Source organism: Strix aluco, chromosome 4 (genome assembly GCF_031877795.1).
Source record: "Strix aluco isolate bStrAlu1 chromosome 4, bStrAlu1.hap1, whole genome shotgun sequence".
Taxonomy (NCBI): domain Eukaryota; kingdom Metazoa; phylum Chordata; class Aves; order Strigiformes; family Strigidae; genus Strix; species Strix aluco.
In genome coordinates, this window is record NC_133934.1 from 26,142,608 (window position 1) to 26,156,513 (window position 13,906).

Below are 13,906 nucleotides of genomic sequence, written 5' to 3' on the forward strand. Positions count from 1 at the left end.
TCGATGGTGACTCTGTTTACATGAGTGAAAGTACTGTTGTTGGAAAAACTGTGTAAATACAGAATTTATTATAAATTCCTTCTTTCCCACTTGTATTTATTAGGTGACCCATAACAAAATGGGAATCTCTTTCATTTTATCTATTCAAAGTATAGAGGAGTACAGGTCTCATAATATTTGATCAGTTAGTGTTTTGGATTTTTGAATCTGTAATGCAGTATATTCAGATTACTAAATTAATATACTTAACTGGTTTCTGTTTCTTTCCATTGTTTTTCTGGTGGGTATTTGTATTTTTGTATTTTTCAGTATTTCTTGTACTGACATATGATACTTAATCTGTTCTCATCCTGATATACAGGATTTGTGCCTGTGGCTTCCAGAGCATTGTTACAAGAGTATGTTCTTGGATAATGAGTTACCACCATTATCTCTTCTTGTAGTGCCCATAAATACTTCACTTATTGTCAAATCTTCACTCTTAGGAAAATGCTGAATTAGTCAATTACAGGTTTGGTTTGAGTGATTCCAGTTAATCTTGGAATTATATTAACTGGTTACGAGTACATTAGTACATACATTCCTAGGTATAAATTCCTACCATTTTCACATTTTAAAGCAAAATAATTGTTCCTTGGTTTCAGTAGTCAAAGAAAGGCTTTTTTTTTTTTTTTTTGCAAAAACTTGTGGTGAATGTTTTAGGTGTAGATCAGCTGGCTTGGACAGATGATGGACAGTTGTTGGCAGTATCTACACGAAGAGGATCCCTCCATGTTTTCTTGACAAAGCTTCCAATCCTTGGAGATGCTTGCAGTACGCGGATTGCCTACCTCACTTCTCTTCTGGAAGTTACTGTGGCCAATCATGTGGAGAGAGTATGATAACCTCTTCCTTTTAAACTTCATTTAGATATAAGTAATGTAAGTATGAATAGTGGATGAAAATTGTTTTATTTTGTTTTGTTTTCTTACAGGAGCTACCAGTCACAGTCTCTGTTGAAGTAGAGCCTAGTTTTGTTGCTATTGGTGTTTATCATTTGGCTGTAGGAATGAACAATCGGGCTTGGTTTTATGCACTTGGAGAGAATAGTAAGCATAAATTTAGTTCTCTTAAAAGTACTACATCATTGTGCCTTATTTTATGAATTCGGTATTGTGTTTAGCAGTTCTGGACATTCCACATTGTACAATAACAACTTGAATTTCCTTATGGTCCTTTTAGGACCAGATAATGATCTTCACAAATAGAAGCAGTTATGACAAGGCATTGTAAATAATAGAAAGAAAACTTCAGGTTCAAGGTATTAGTAATGAAATGTAGAATGTTTCTTTTTTTTTGTTTTCTGATCATGTTGTTAACCAATGAAGGACTTCTAAGCTTTTTAGCTTAGGACATTATTTGACCACGTCTTTCAATACTAAGTTTGGCAAGGTACCTAGGAACCATATGATCAGAGGGTTTAATTTCTCAGTTTGGTAAAATTTCATGTTGTTTGCATGGGATAAGGTAAAATTGGTTATGTCCAAATTTTAGACTGGATTTAAAGCTTTCATGTTGCTCTAAGCTCACCTTTAATAAATTTATCGAAATTCAAAATATATCAAAATAAATTTATTATCACTGATAATAAATTTATCAAAACTGTAAGAATACTAGTCAGAGTTGTGTAAGAAAAGAGTTTCTCTTGTACTTTCTAACCAGTTCTGACTGGTAAGAAGAAAGTCTCTGTGTGACTTGTCCCCTCTCTGCTTAGTTGTGAGTTTTTCACATCTGATTACTCAGCTGCAAATTTAGATGACGATAAGTGAAGACCTATACAAAATCAAAATATTTTTACCTTTTCTTTTCTGTTTGAACCCTTTAGATATGAAAAAGCTTAAAGATGTGGAGTACCTGGGGACAGTAGCAAGTATGCACCTTAATTCCGATTATGCTGCTGCTCTTTTTGAGGGTAAAGTCCAGTTGCATATGGTAAGAGCTCTGGCAATTTGGAGTGTTGAACTAATGAGCTGATCTAAGCTGAGCAAGTTAATATAATTTTAAAAATGAGAAAAAATTGAGTGATCTTCAGTTAATGAAGATAAATATTTAAAATTATTTAGAATTTTTTTGCTGGCTAATTAAAATATAAAGCTGAGCTCCTGTAGACTTTAGAAATACAACCTAGTCTAGAATAGGTGAAGAAAAGGTGTTTTCTTGTGAACTATTCGACAAGTTTTATTTTAAAAGTCTCTGTGGGAATTTGACAGAAGCAGATGCTGGATTTTTAAGGGATGCACATGCAAATTTGTTTTCATCTCATTTCCTTACAGTTTGATATAGGCAAGACTATGATACCTCATTGCTAACAGTGGAGTTTTTCAGTTTGTTCTATTCTTTGTATTTAGATAGAAAGTGAAGGTTTGGATGCTCAGGAGGAACGAGAAACTCGACTATTCCCAGCAGATGATGATAAATATCGAATTTTGTGCCATGCTTTAACTAGTGACTTCCTCATATATGGTACAGATGTGAGTAATACTTCTGTTTTTAAAGATATTTTTAGATAGAAATATATTCTATCTGAATTGTTTGGATTATTACTCGTACTTCTAGCAAAAAAATTGTGCTTCTCAGAAGTTTACATTGGATTATTTTCTATGCAGGAACTTTATGCAAATACAGGCAGAATTGCATCCAACTTCCTTTACTATTGCATCTATATGAGATGCACTGGCAGGAAGGTTAAGTTTTGCTTTTAGTAGTGTTTGTTGCAAAACACTGATTTTAATAGCAGAATTTAATTCTGTTGCATTAGTGAGAGAGCTGCCAAGAAAACTGTCTTCCAGATATAAGAAAGAACATAGCACTTGCCTTGCAAATTTGTTGATTTAGGTGCTGATGCGATAGATGTGGACAAAAAGGTACTGAGGTAAACAAGTATGGTAGCATAAATGGAAGTCTTGACTTTCTATTGAAGCCTTTGCCTCACGAGAATTTTTTTTTAGGTTTTTCAACAAAAATAGGAATTAAGAGGGCACATGTGAACATGCTTAAGGATTTTTCCAGAGATTTTCCTATGTATGAGAGATAGTTTCTTTCTTTCTAGTATTTTCTGGCACTGGGAATATGGAGCACATTTGCCGCTCTTTGTGACACAGACTGATGTATTGACCTTCCAGAAGAAAGACAGAATCACTCTCTCTGGTGTTATCACTGGTTTAATAACTGTGGAGTGGTTTTGGAGCAGTTGAGGGCTTTCCCACCTTCTCAGTGGTATTGATAAGTATGAAGTACTAAATTCCCAACTGATCAATTTGATAAGTGCAAATTTTACAATTGTCTTCAAAAGCCACCTTTTACTTTCAGTGTTTTTTGTGTGACACTGGTTGAAATATAGCATTAATCACAAATCAGTTTGATTGCTTTTCTCCCCTGAATTAAGTACATCTGCTCTTAAGAATGTGTGGTTCTTCCTTGGAGGCAAATTTTTGAGCTTTGAAGGTTAAGTTTCTCTCATCAATGAGGTAGGCATTTCCCCTGTTTAGGGAAGTGCACAGTAAATACAGCTTGTGCCCACAAAGCAGAGTGAGATAAACAACAAAAAAAAACAGAAAATCCCTCAAACCTCCAACACCTTTCCCCACCCCCCAGAAAGCCCCGGGTCTTCCTATCCTGCCCAAAACCAGCTGTGAACGAAGGAGGAAGCCAAAAAATCACCCAGAAGTATTTTTCTGTAAACACTTTTCATGCTTAACACTCTAAGATGGGAGAAACTACAATGAAGTTAATTATCCATTTGCCACTTACTGATGTCATTGTTAGCTTTTTCTGTTATTTCTCATTAGACTGGAGTTATTCATTATTTCTACATTGAAGACTGGCAATATGTGAATGAATATCGGCATCCTGTCAGTGTAAGAAAAATTTTTCCAGATCCCAATGGAACCAGATTGGCTTTCATAGATGACAAAAGTGATGGCTTTGTCTATTGTCCAGTAAGTTAGTGTGGGATATCCGTACAATTGTATTTACAAGCAGGCTCTTTGTCTATAGAGTGTTTTTAATACAGAATGAAGATGCTTTTGTCACTCCAACATGTATGATGGTAGAAGAATTTGCTAAAGTGGCTTGAAGATAACTCAGTTGTAATGTAAGGGAATAAAATCTGTCATAGTAGATCAGGACAATTTCATTATAGTAAATTCCTGATCAGTGTTTTTCTGAAATGTATGTGGTTTTGTATTCAAATAGAGATATTTTAGCTGCCAATTTCACTGCATATTATTCCCATACCTTTTTTCTAAGGAAAGTAAATAACATTCATATAATGTGCATTTTCTCCATTTATTTCCCTTCTGAATTATGTTATTCAAAGTCACTGCTTATACAAAAACTTTTTCTTAATACAGTGTTCTATTTCTGCACTATTTATATTCTCTTTTTATTTTAATCATAACCAGAATGAGTATTTAGTTTGTCTCCTTAGTCACTTGCTAGTAATTTTACTTTTGCATTATTTCTAGGTAAAAGATAGATTATATGAGATTCCAGACTTCTCACCAACTATTAAAGGAGTCCTGTGGGAAAACTGGCCAATGGATAAAGGTGTTTTTGTTGCTTTTGATGATGATAAAGTGTACACTTACGTTTTTCATAAGGATGCCATTCAAGGTACTGTAAATGTTTTTAAAAACTTACTATTTTAGATAATAAACATGTTCTGAATCTTCATTTGTCTTAAATATTTTTCATAATTGCATATAAAAATAAAGAGTACTACAGAAGTTTTAAAGTGCAACTGATGAATAGAAAAGTGGTTGCTTTGTAGGTTTCTCTGTAAAGCTCCAAGAAGGCAGTTTGGTCTTAACTCCCTGAGCTTCTTGCTATTATAATTTTTCACATGAAATTTACACATCGTACTTCAATTGTAATTTGAAATGTTCATGAGAAAATCTTAGGATCAGGGTGACAAAACTTGTATTCGCTTACCCTGTTAACTAAAATTGTAACCATAGCAATTTCTGTGTTTGTGACAGAGAAACATTAAGAAATTTACCTACAAACATTTGGAAAATGACCTTACTAGTTTAGAAGATTTATGTATATTTACTGAAAAATATGTGCTGTACAGTAGACGGTGACTACCAGAATTAGAGACATTGAACTAATGCCCAGCAGATCTACATTATTTCAGCTGTGACTGCTTGCTACACTTTATACCATATAGGGGTTTTTTAACTGATGTCGTCTTTTCTTCCTGATCTTTGAATCTAGGATCAAAGATTATTTTGGCAGGTGGCACGGAAGTCCCCTTTTCCCATAAACCTTTGTTGTTGTATAATGGAGAATTAACTTGTCAGACTCCAAGTGGGAAAACAAACAATATCTATCTAAGCACTCACAGTTTCCTTGGCGATTTGAAAGACTTTGGACCTAATGAGCTGACGCAAATGCTTACTCAGACTTTAATGCTGAAAAGGTACATCTGCGCTTTAAATTGTTTTCTTCTGTGTTTATAGCTCAATACAGCATATCCCAGTGATATAAAAATGTCTTGCTGAATATTGACAAGGTAGATTGATCCATGAGTCCATGTAGCTGTCTGTGCAGACCAAGCGAAGTAAGTGACCCCGTGGTGCTTTATTTGTTTTTCCACTGTCAAGTAAAAGCTGAAGTAATTTTTTTTTTCAAGATTGATCAGGGGTTTTATGACAGTGGCTCTTCCAAAACTGGGTGAAGGTTCTTCCTGCATACTCCCCTCCCACTGTAGTGAAGCAGTGCAAAATCAGTTTAATGGAAAGAATGCCAGAGTAGGGAAAGCAGATAGTTTCCAAAAAAAGTGTGGTAGAAACAGGTTAAACGGAACTGTAAGTTATGCATTTGTATTTCTCATTTCTTCCTGACACACCTTTCTCTCCATGGCTTAGAAGTAAATGCTTTTTGTGTTTTCCCTACCATAGTATTAGGAAAAAAAAGTGTTGAAGGGGAATTTTAGGTATGAATTACACTAGTTTTAAATGTGTTTTACCTTCTATAGGTTTTCTGAAGCATGGGAGGTGTGCAGACTTCTTAACGACCAGTCTGGTTGGAATGAGCTGGCCAAAGCTTGCTTACATCATATGGAGGTGGATTTTGCAATACGTGTTTATCGGACATTTGGTAATGCTGGGATGGTCATGTCACTAGAGCAAATAAAGGTGAAATCTAAAGTCCCTTTTAAATAGGAAACATGGTGATTTAATTCTTCTTTAAGAATTGCTGAATTCTTATTTTTGTGCAGATTTTGGTTTTTTTAAAATAGAAGGTGAATTATTTTCAAGGGAGTTAATAGTTATAGAGGAGAAAGTGTCCGAACCATGTAACTGTTGCTTGGTTTTCTCTTGAAGTGGTTGCAGTCTCTACTGGAATGCACATTTCTTTCTGCATTTGCTTGAGAGCAGCAGAATATATTCATGTCCAGTCATTTTTCAGCTCTTTTTTCCTCTGTTGTTTTTAAGAAAATGTTTTAAGGCCACTATTATTATTTTTTAAAAAAACAGATTGCAATTATACATCTAAAAGTGTGCATGAAATAGTACCTTAAAAATATACTTCTGCAAATTGTTGATTTTAGACAGTGTTAGCTGTAGGGGCTTTGAGCTACAATAAGAAAGTGAGGGCTTTCTCTGGTTTGTAGAGTCCAATACACATGGTTATAAAATGTAAGGATGTTTTGTTTTACTGGGCTTATTAGATTATGTTACTTAAAACAATATTTTTTTTTTCCTTTGCACCTATTACGTCTTTTTACAGGGAATAGAAGACCACAACCTTTTAGCAGGACATCTTGCCATGTTTACTAGTGATTTTAATCTGGCTCAGGATTTATATCTGGCATCCTCCTGTCCTATTGCTGCACTTGAGGTATTCATTTAAGATGTGTACATTTTTTTTCTGCTGTTTTCATCTCCACCTTAACGTTGGAATATTTTACCTTCTGATAATTCTGCCCTTTTATGATTTTGTTCTTGCCATTGTGTGACTGACAGACATTATTTTAGGATGAATGTCTCTCAAATTGTCTGAATCTTTCTACAATACTAGCTCTATATTTGTATTCAGTATAATATAAAGTTCATATTAGAATTCGGAATTTCATACTTGCACCAGAAAACGTTACTGTTCTTTGTTAATAGATGCGAAAAGACTTGCAGCACTGGGACAGTGCACTTCAGCTGGCTAAGCGTTTGGCCCCAGACCAAATCCCTTTCATATCAAAGGAATATGCAGTGCAGCTTGAGTTCATGTAAGTTCTCCTGTAAAGTTTCAGTATAAGAACATTAAACCAATACTCATGCTGCCTGGAAGAACATAGAATTGTGGTACAGCTGACTGCATTGCTGAGAGAAGATTCTGTAAGGTCTTGCAGCTATAGTACGAGGAAGAGTAGTTTTGTAAGGAATACTTCATGCTAGAGACATATGTTAGCAAATAATAGTTACTTTTGATTAATTTCAGTATATCTGGGTTCTTTGCAACTTGTAGGTGATCTGTATAATAATATCATCTACCAAATAAATACTTTGTTGCAGGCAAGTGCTTGAAAAATAGAGAAAGTTCACACTATTTAACACTTCTTACATTGGACGAAAGCCTTGCCTTTTGCCCATCTTTCCTTAAATACCCAGTAGCCTTCATTTTCTTACATATTTTAGGTAGAGGAGTGTCAGATTTCAAGGCTGCTGGTCCCTGAAAGAGAGAAGGTATTAACCATTTGCCATGATATTTTAAAGTCTATTTTATAGCTAATTCTTCCCAGACGAAACCTGGTCTGTTTAATGTCTAAACCAAGAGGTAAAACTTTTATCTATTAATAGAGTTTTCAGACAACTCCCCCCGACAGTGCCCATGGCACTGAGAGAGGGCACTTGTTGGTCACAGAAAGAAAGAACAGAGGCAGTTGAAGAAATGTAGCCATCTGTAACTTGAGTTCTGAATGTACTTAAGGAAGAAAAATTGCCTTCATTTTTATGTTGCAAAAATTCTAAATAATTTTAGAAGGTTAGTTTCATTTATCTCCCAGAAAAATGTGGAAGTAGAGATGAAATTATTGAGGTGTATTGTGCAGATAAATTCTTTACCTGCCTTTCAAGGGAGATTTATTGGTCTCGGTATAACAGAATTGAGAGATGGGCTGCCTCTTTGACTAATAGCTTGATAAAGTGCACAGGAACTGCCATGACATACTGTGTGACCGTCCATCTTTTGCATACTTCACATCTTTGTATGGAGTCATTAACGTCTAAAGCAAGACAGAGACATGCATAATCTGTGTGGTAGGAAGGTAACCGTCTCTTCCTATTAAAAATATTCTTCTGTATAACTTTCAATTTTCTTTTAGGGGTGATTATATTAATGCACTGGCACATTATGAGAAGGGAATCACTGGAAACAATAAGGTAATTCCTTTTTAGTAATGATAGCATTTGTACTATCATACTACACATTGTCATCATGTTTCAGACTCATTTGAATTTAGATTTTTTTTATTCAGCTCTAAATCTGTATGACTGTTCCTTTTGGGATAGCAGTCTTTATGCTTCTTTTATTTTTATTGTACAGGCTTGTGCTTTCTCTAGGTATAAAGCAGTATTGCCTTTGTATTAACATGTCATAACTAGACAGGTTTTTATAATTTGAGCAGTTTCATAATAGACATGCAAATGTCAGAGAAAATATGGCTAGGATTTTCATTGTTATAACAAAAGTCCTAATTATTCCTTCTGTTCTTCTTTACTGAATTGTTATTAGACAAGCAAGGATTGTGTTAGAAAATAAACATCATATTCACTAGATCCTCCATTATTCTGGCATTATTTCCCCTCATATTTGGAAATTGTCTGTTATGAAGCAGCTTAAATGGTAATAGAAGAAAATAATAGGGGAAATAACAATGTTTTCTGAATTCAAGCCATTTGGCTTTATGAAACATCAGTGTCCTTACCAACTTTTTAAAGAAAATAAAACAAAGGAAGTGTCCTGCTTATAGTTTATCTACTGTTGGTTTTGGAGGAAAGAAGAGAGTAGTACTGAGCTGTCTGTAAAACAGATTCTTGTCATGTATGCTTGATCTGGAGAACTCTTGTAAGTAAAATGTAAAAATTAAAGACAAAGCTTAAGGACTAAAACTAAGCCAGGATCTTCTAAAGAAGTGACAGCTGCAGCTAGGCAAGAATTTTGAGACAAAAATCGATTTAACTAAGTCCATGTAATGTTTTCTTCATTTGTTTCAGTGCTTGGTTACTGTGGCTTTTGTGACCTGGTATTTCTGATGTAGAATGTATAGTTACTGCTTTTTATTTGATTGCCAGTATCAGGAACATGATGAAGCTTGTCTTGCTGGAGTGGCTCAAATGTCCATTCGAATGGGAGATATCCGTCGAGGGGTAAACCAGGCCATTAAACATCCCAGTAGGTTACTAAAAAGAGACTGTGGAGCTATTCTGGAGTGTATGAAGGTATTCAAAAGAGTTCAATAAAGCCAAGGCTGAATACGTGAATTCATTAAGCTATTTATTTATTTGTAATCTTGATTTAGAAATCATATTTTAATGATTTTCAATATTGTAGCAATTTTCAGAAGCTGCTCAGCTGTATGAAAAGGGACAATATTATGACAAGGCGGCATCAGTATATATCCGGTGTAAAAACTGGTAAGTACAGGTTTCAGGGAAGTGTTATATTCCAGAGGACTTGCTGTGGTGCTCTTTGGAAAGGAATGATTCTCTGAATAGCATGAAAGTCTGATTAATTATGTTTCATTGATTTTATTTTTCCCTCAAGCTTAAACAAGAACAGTGTTCTCTCAGAAGCTTCTGTTGTTTTAAACATAGTCTTACTGTAAATGGGAAATAGTCTTCCTTTTTTTTTGTGTGTGTTATAAGTTACCTGCAGTTTTGAGTCCTTTGTGGGTGTGTGCACATGCACATGCGCCCACTGAATTTAGTAATTTTATTCGTGTAGTTTCTGTTTAGTTCATTACATTTCTTCAGTTATAAAATACATAGCTGAGACTGAATATTCAGATAGTTGGAAATGATTCTAAGTTCAAGTGGAGTCTATCATGAGTAGTCAAAATCACTGGCATTATGTTCAATACATTTTTTTTTTTTAGTGAATTTTATTATGGTCAAGTTTCCAGTGGAAAAGTACAATTTACTGAGAGATTTAAGGGCTTAATTCTTGCCCAATTACATTTTATAGACTTGTACTATTAAGAACTGATTGGAGCAGAGATCAGAAGGACCGCTTCTCTTTCATACGAGTCCTCTAAAAATTAGGTTAGAATATTATTTCATTTATTAAGGAAAATTTTATTCCCTCATAGAAGTGTCAGTGGCATCAGAACGGACCAAGAGAATGCTCCATTAAGTAGGGTAGCTTGCATGTAATGACAGCCATGATTTGGAAAGTGGGAGGCACAAGCTTTGTTTACTCTAGCAGAAGGAGGTTCAGTTTGGGTAGTGCTCTATTGTTCAGGCAGGGGTGAGATTTAAGGTCAGCCTCTCTTCAGTCTCTCATATCCTTTGTCTTGAAAGGCCCACTGCTTAGTTTGCTGGCTTTTATAGATTGTATCACTCTCTGCAACTCCTGAAGCTAGATTTATGGCAGGACTGACATAGTTCTTGTGTTCCTCCACACTCTGCTGTTATGCATGTTGTCACTCAGAGAGTCAGGTTCTAACTGCCTAGAGTCCTCTGTACAACCTATGGCCTTAAGCACACAATCACACCTTATTGGTGGTCTTTTTGTACTCTTTTGCACATTCTTTCAGCTTACAGCTTTAATACTGTGCTGCTTCTGTAGATTAATTAGAAAATACCAGCGGTAAAAATTGTTAGTCTGGCACTTCTTATGCTCGTACATCTCAGACTTTAAAAAGAGAAGATAATTTCTTTTAAGTCTGTATGTTCATGAAGCAATCTATAATTTCTAGTTCTTGCATCTATAAAGTACAGCTTTTTTGCTGTACTTAACACACTATGTTAAATTCTTTTTTAGCCTCCTTTTCAGTGTTGATATAAATATGCCTGGTTTACTGGAGAAAATTTGGAACCAAATATATTTATTAAATAATTATTATCTTGTCTTTCTAGGGCAAAGGTTGGTGAACTACTTCCTCATGTTTCATCTCCAAAGATTCACCTACAATATGCAAAGGCCAAAGAAGCAGATGGCAGGTGCGTTTGAGTGCTTATCTTTTTTTTATAAAACATGTTGTTGTTATTATTGTTGTTGTTGTTATTGCTATTATTATTATTATACATTACTCTTTTTGTAAAATAAATTAAAAGACAGACCTTAAATTCTGTATAAAATAGCCTTGTGAAAATGGATTCTGAAATATGTAAACTTAAGGTGTTACGTAAAGATTTTAAACAATATCTAAGGACCTTCCACTAAGTATCAGAGATGTGTTTCTAATTGATTGTTTTCCTTATTAATATCTTTTTAGCAAAAATCATCAAAGGTTTTTAGGTACTGCACCCAATGCAGTATTCCACTTAGCAGAGTATTGAAGTTCAGTTTGTTTCTAACCGATCCTTAGCTGTGGTTTTTAAACCTCATTCAAAGGTGGAATAACTATGAAAGAAAATTTTTCGTTCTGGAACCAAATGACTGCACTTGCAAAATATTGAATAATGTGAAATTACTGTCTGAAATGAAAGCCCCAAATAGGTTATATTTAATCACAGAATGTAGTTTCTGCTAGTCCTTACATGTAAGTAAGTGTGCTTCAGAATAATACTTCATAGTATGAAACAGCATCAAAGCTAAATGTTTGCATTGATGAGACTAGAAAATACTGTTTGTGTCAATTGTGTAGTGTGAGAATGAGAAGTTTCTTGATCTTGTTCACAGAAGTCTCATTTTTAAAACTGTGCAACTAGTTATGATCTGTTTGTTATTGTTATCTCACTCCCAAGTGATTTCATACGGAACTGATGAAACAGGTGATGTTTGCTGATGGAACAGATGAACTGCTTTTAACATATACTAGAAGGGATGCTGGCAGAGTAGGTCAAAAATACTATTGTGATAGACGTTTTTCTGTTTTCTTCGCCTTTCATTCTCCCAAGAGAAAATGAAATAGACAAGAACAACATAGTAATTGCAGAACAAGGCTATTATATGCAAATTGAAAGGAAGGTGTCACAGAATAACCTCTCAGAAATAAAATACTGTATGTTTCTTTCACACCATATTGTAAAGACTTATCTATAAGTTAGAAAAACTGATGTGGAACCATTATTTTGCAGGTACAAAGAAGCTGTGATAGCTTATGAGCATGCAAAACAGTGGGACAGTGTAATTCGACTGTATTTGGATCACCTTAATAATCCTGAAAAGGCTGTTAATATTGTGAGAGAAACACAGTCTCTTGATGGAGCAAAGATGGTGGCCAGGTAACAATCATATTACACAGGTTGAAAAAAAAGGGTGAAAGAGGCCAATCTTATTGGAAGTTGTTGAGGCTTGCTAACATATCAAACTCTGTTTATTGGTACTTGGTCAGTGGTGATATATTTCAGTTTATTGATTTGAGTTCTCTAAAATTTGGACAGCTAAGCAAGTACTGATTTTTTTATTTTTTTAAACTTTCTGATTAAAATCATATTAACCTGAAGTATTAAGTTCAGACAATAATAAAAGTTGCCATGCTGTATTAGAAATGTATCATATTTGTATGCCACAAAATATACTGTATTCCTAAAACATTTGGTGTCTTCATTATGCTGATTAGTACTAAAATATTAATTTGTTCATCTGGTTAGATTCTTTCTGCAGCTTGGTGACTATGGTTCTGCCATCCAGTTTCTGGTCATGTCCAAGTGCAATAATGAAGCTTTCACATTAGCTCAGCAACACAACAAGATGGAGATTTATGCTGATATCATCAGTGAGTATTCCAGGTTAATTGTTTGCTTTCAATATGTTTTGCTGTTCTTTTAGTTGGTTCAGACCAATTTGAAATCATAAGACAAAGGGTGTGAAGTTTTGTTTTCCAGCCTTTTCCATGTCCAGTCACCATGGACAGATTTAGCAATCTGTGTCTAATTCAGATTTACAAGCTAGACTTTGCTTTCAGCTTTGCTGTTGCCTTTGGTCTTCATTCTAGGTGGTTTTCAAATCTTGCCTGTGCTAGAGTTTTTTCTGTTTCTCCGTAGAGATAAAGCATTTGTCTAGACTATTTTCTTGTGTCCGTTGAGGAATCCCTTTCTTTGAACTTGATACATGTATGTCCTGGTTTAACCAGGATAGGGTTAAGTTTCCCCAGCAGTGGGGGGGAGCTCTAGCCGGGTTATTCAGATACCATGCGGACGTCACATCCTGGCAGGTCACATTTTCCTGGCGCGGAGCGCGGTGCACTCGTGGTTTTGTACATCGTGCTTCAAACTGCTGTATTTGGTAGCTATTTTGCTCTGTTCATTGCTATCACTATTACTGTTATTGTTATTGTTGTTGTTGGTTGTGTTGCTATTGCACTGTTGTATTAAACCTTTCCTTATTTCAGTCTTGGGGCTTTGTATTTCACTCCCTTTGTGGGGGAGGGGCAGCGGCCGCGTGGTCTCAGACCCCGGCAGGGGCTAAACCACCACAATGTAGAACTGCTCTTCCAAAACTGAGAATTTTACTGGTACAATTCTTGATTTTTATCCCCTCTTTTCCTTTTTTCACAGTTCCAGCTCTTTTCTTACATGTGTATGTCGCTTGTCTTTCCTGGTTTTCCCTTCAAGGCCCTTCGTGGCCTCCTCTTGTCTCGGTGACAGACAAAAAGGAGACTTTACTGAGAAGCTGACTCAGGCCATCAAGTCAGTCAGTGTGCAGCTTGTTAATTTGCAATAAATTTTGTATTTTTCACCTGTGTCAGGCACTATTCTTT

The 13,906-nt window shown here is 35.2% G+C and overlaps 1 protein-coding gene across 5 annotated transcripts in view; it reads left to right on the forward strand.

The window, feature by feature from the left end:
- Nucleotides 1–13,906, forward strand: part of WDR19 (WD repeat domain 19) — a 48,950-nt gene that overhangs the window by 15,095 nt on the left and 19,949 nt on the right. For 4 of the 5 annotated variants that reach the window (XM_074822352.1, XM_074822353.1, XM_074822356.1 and 1 more), the window contains 16 exons: nucleotides 703–875; nucleotides 974–1,088; nucleotides 1,865–1,971; nucleotides 2,388–2,510; nucleotides 3,828–3,977; nucleotides 4,506–4,653; nucleotides 5,257–5,461; nucleotides 6,020–6,179; nucleotides 6,775–6,885; nucleotides 7,158–7,267; nucleotides 8,363–8,420; nucleotides 9,333–9,479; nucleotides 9,592–9,674; nucleotides 11,118–11,201; nucleotides 12,282–12,428; nucleotides 12,798–12,922. In XM_074822352.1, the coding sequence (XP_074678453.1) occupies nucleotides 703–875; nucleotides 974–1,088; nucleotides 1,865–1,971; nucleotides 2,388–2,510; nucleotides 3,828–3,977; nucleotides 4,506–4,653; nucleotides 5,257–5,461; nucleotides 6,020–6,179; nucleotides 6,775–6,885; nucleotides 7,158–7,267; nucleotides 8,363–8,420; nucleotides 9,333–9,479; nucleotides 9,592–9,674; nucleotides 11,118–11,201; nucleotides 12,282–12,428; nucleotides 12,798–12,922 (2,046 nt within the window). The remainder of the gene's footprint in view (nucleotides 1–702; nucleotides 876–973; nucleotides 1,089–1,864; nucleotides 1,972–2,387; nucleotides 2,511–3,827; nucleotides 3,978–4,505; nucleotides 4,654–5,256; nucleotides 5,462–6,019; nucleotides 6,180–6,774; nucleotides 6,886–7,157; nucleotides 7,268–8,362; nucleotides 8,421–9,332; nucleotides 9,480–9,591; nucleotides 9,675–11,117; nucleotides 11,202–12,281; nucleotides 12,429–12,797; nucleotides 12,923–13,906) is intronic. The other variant, XM_074822354.1, reaches the window with a different exon arrangement.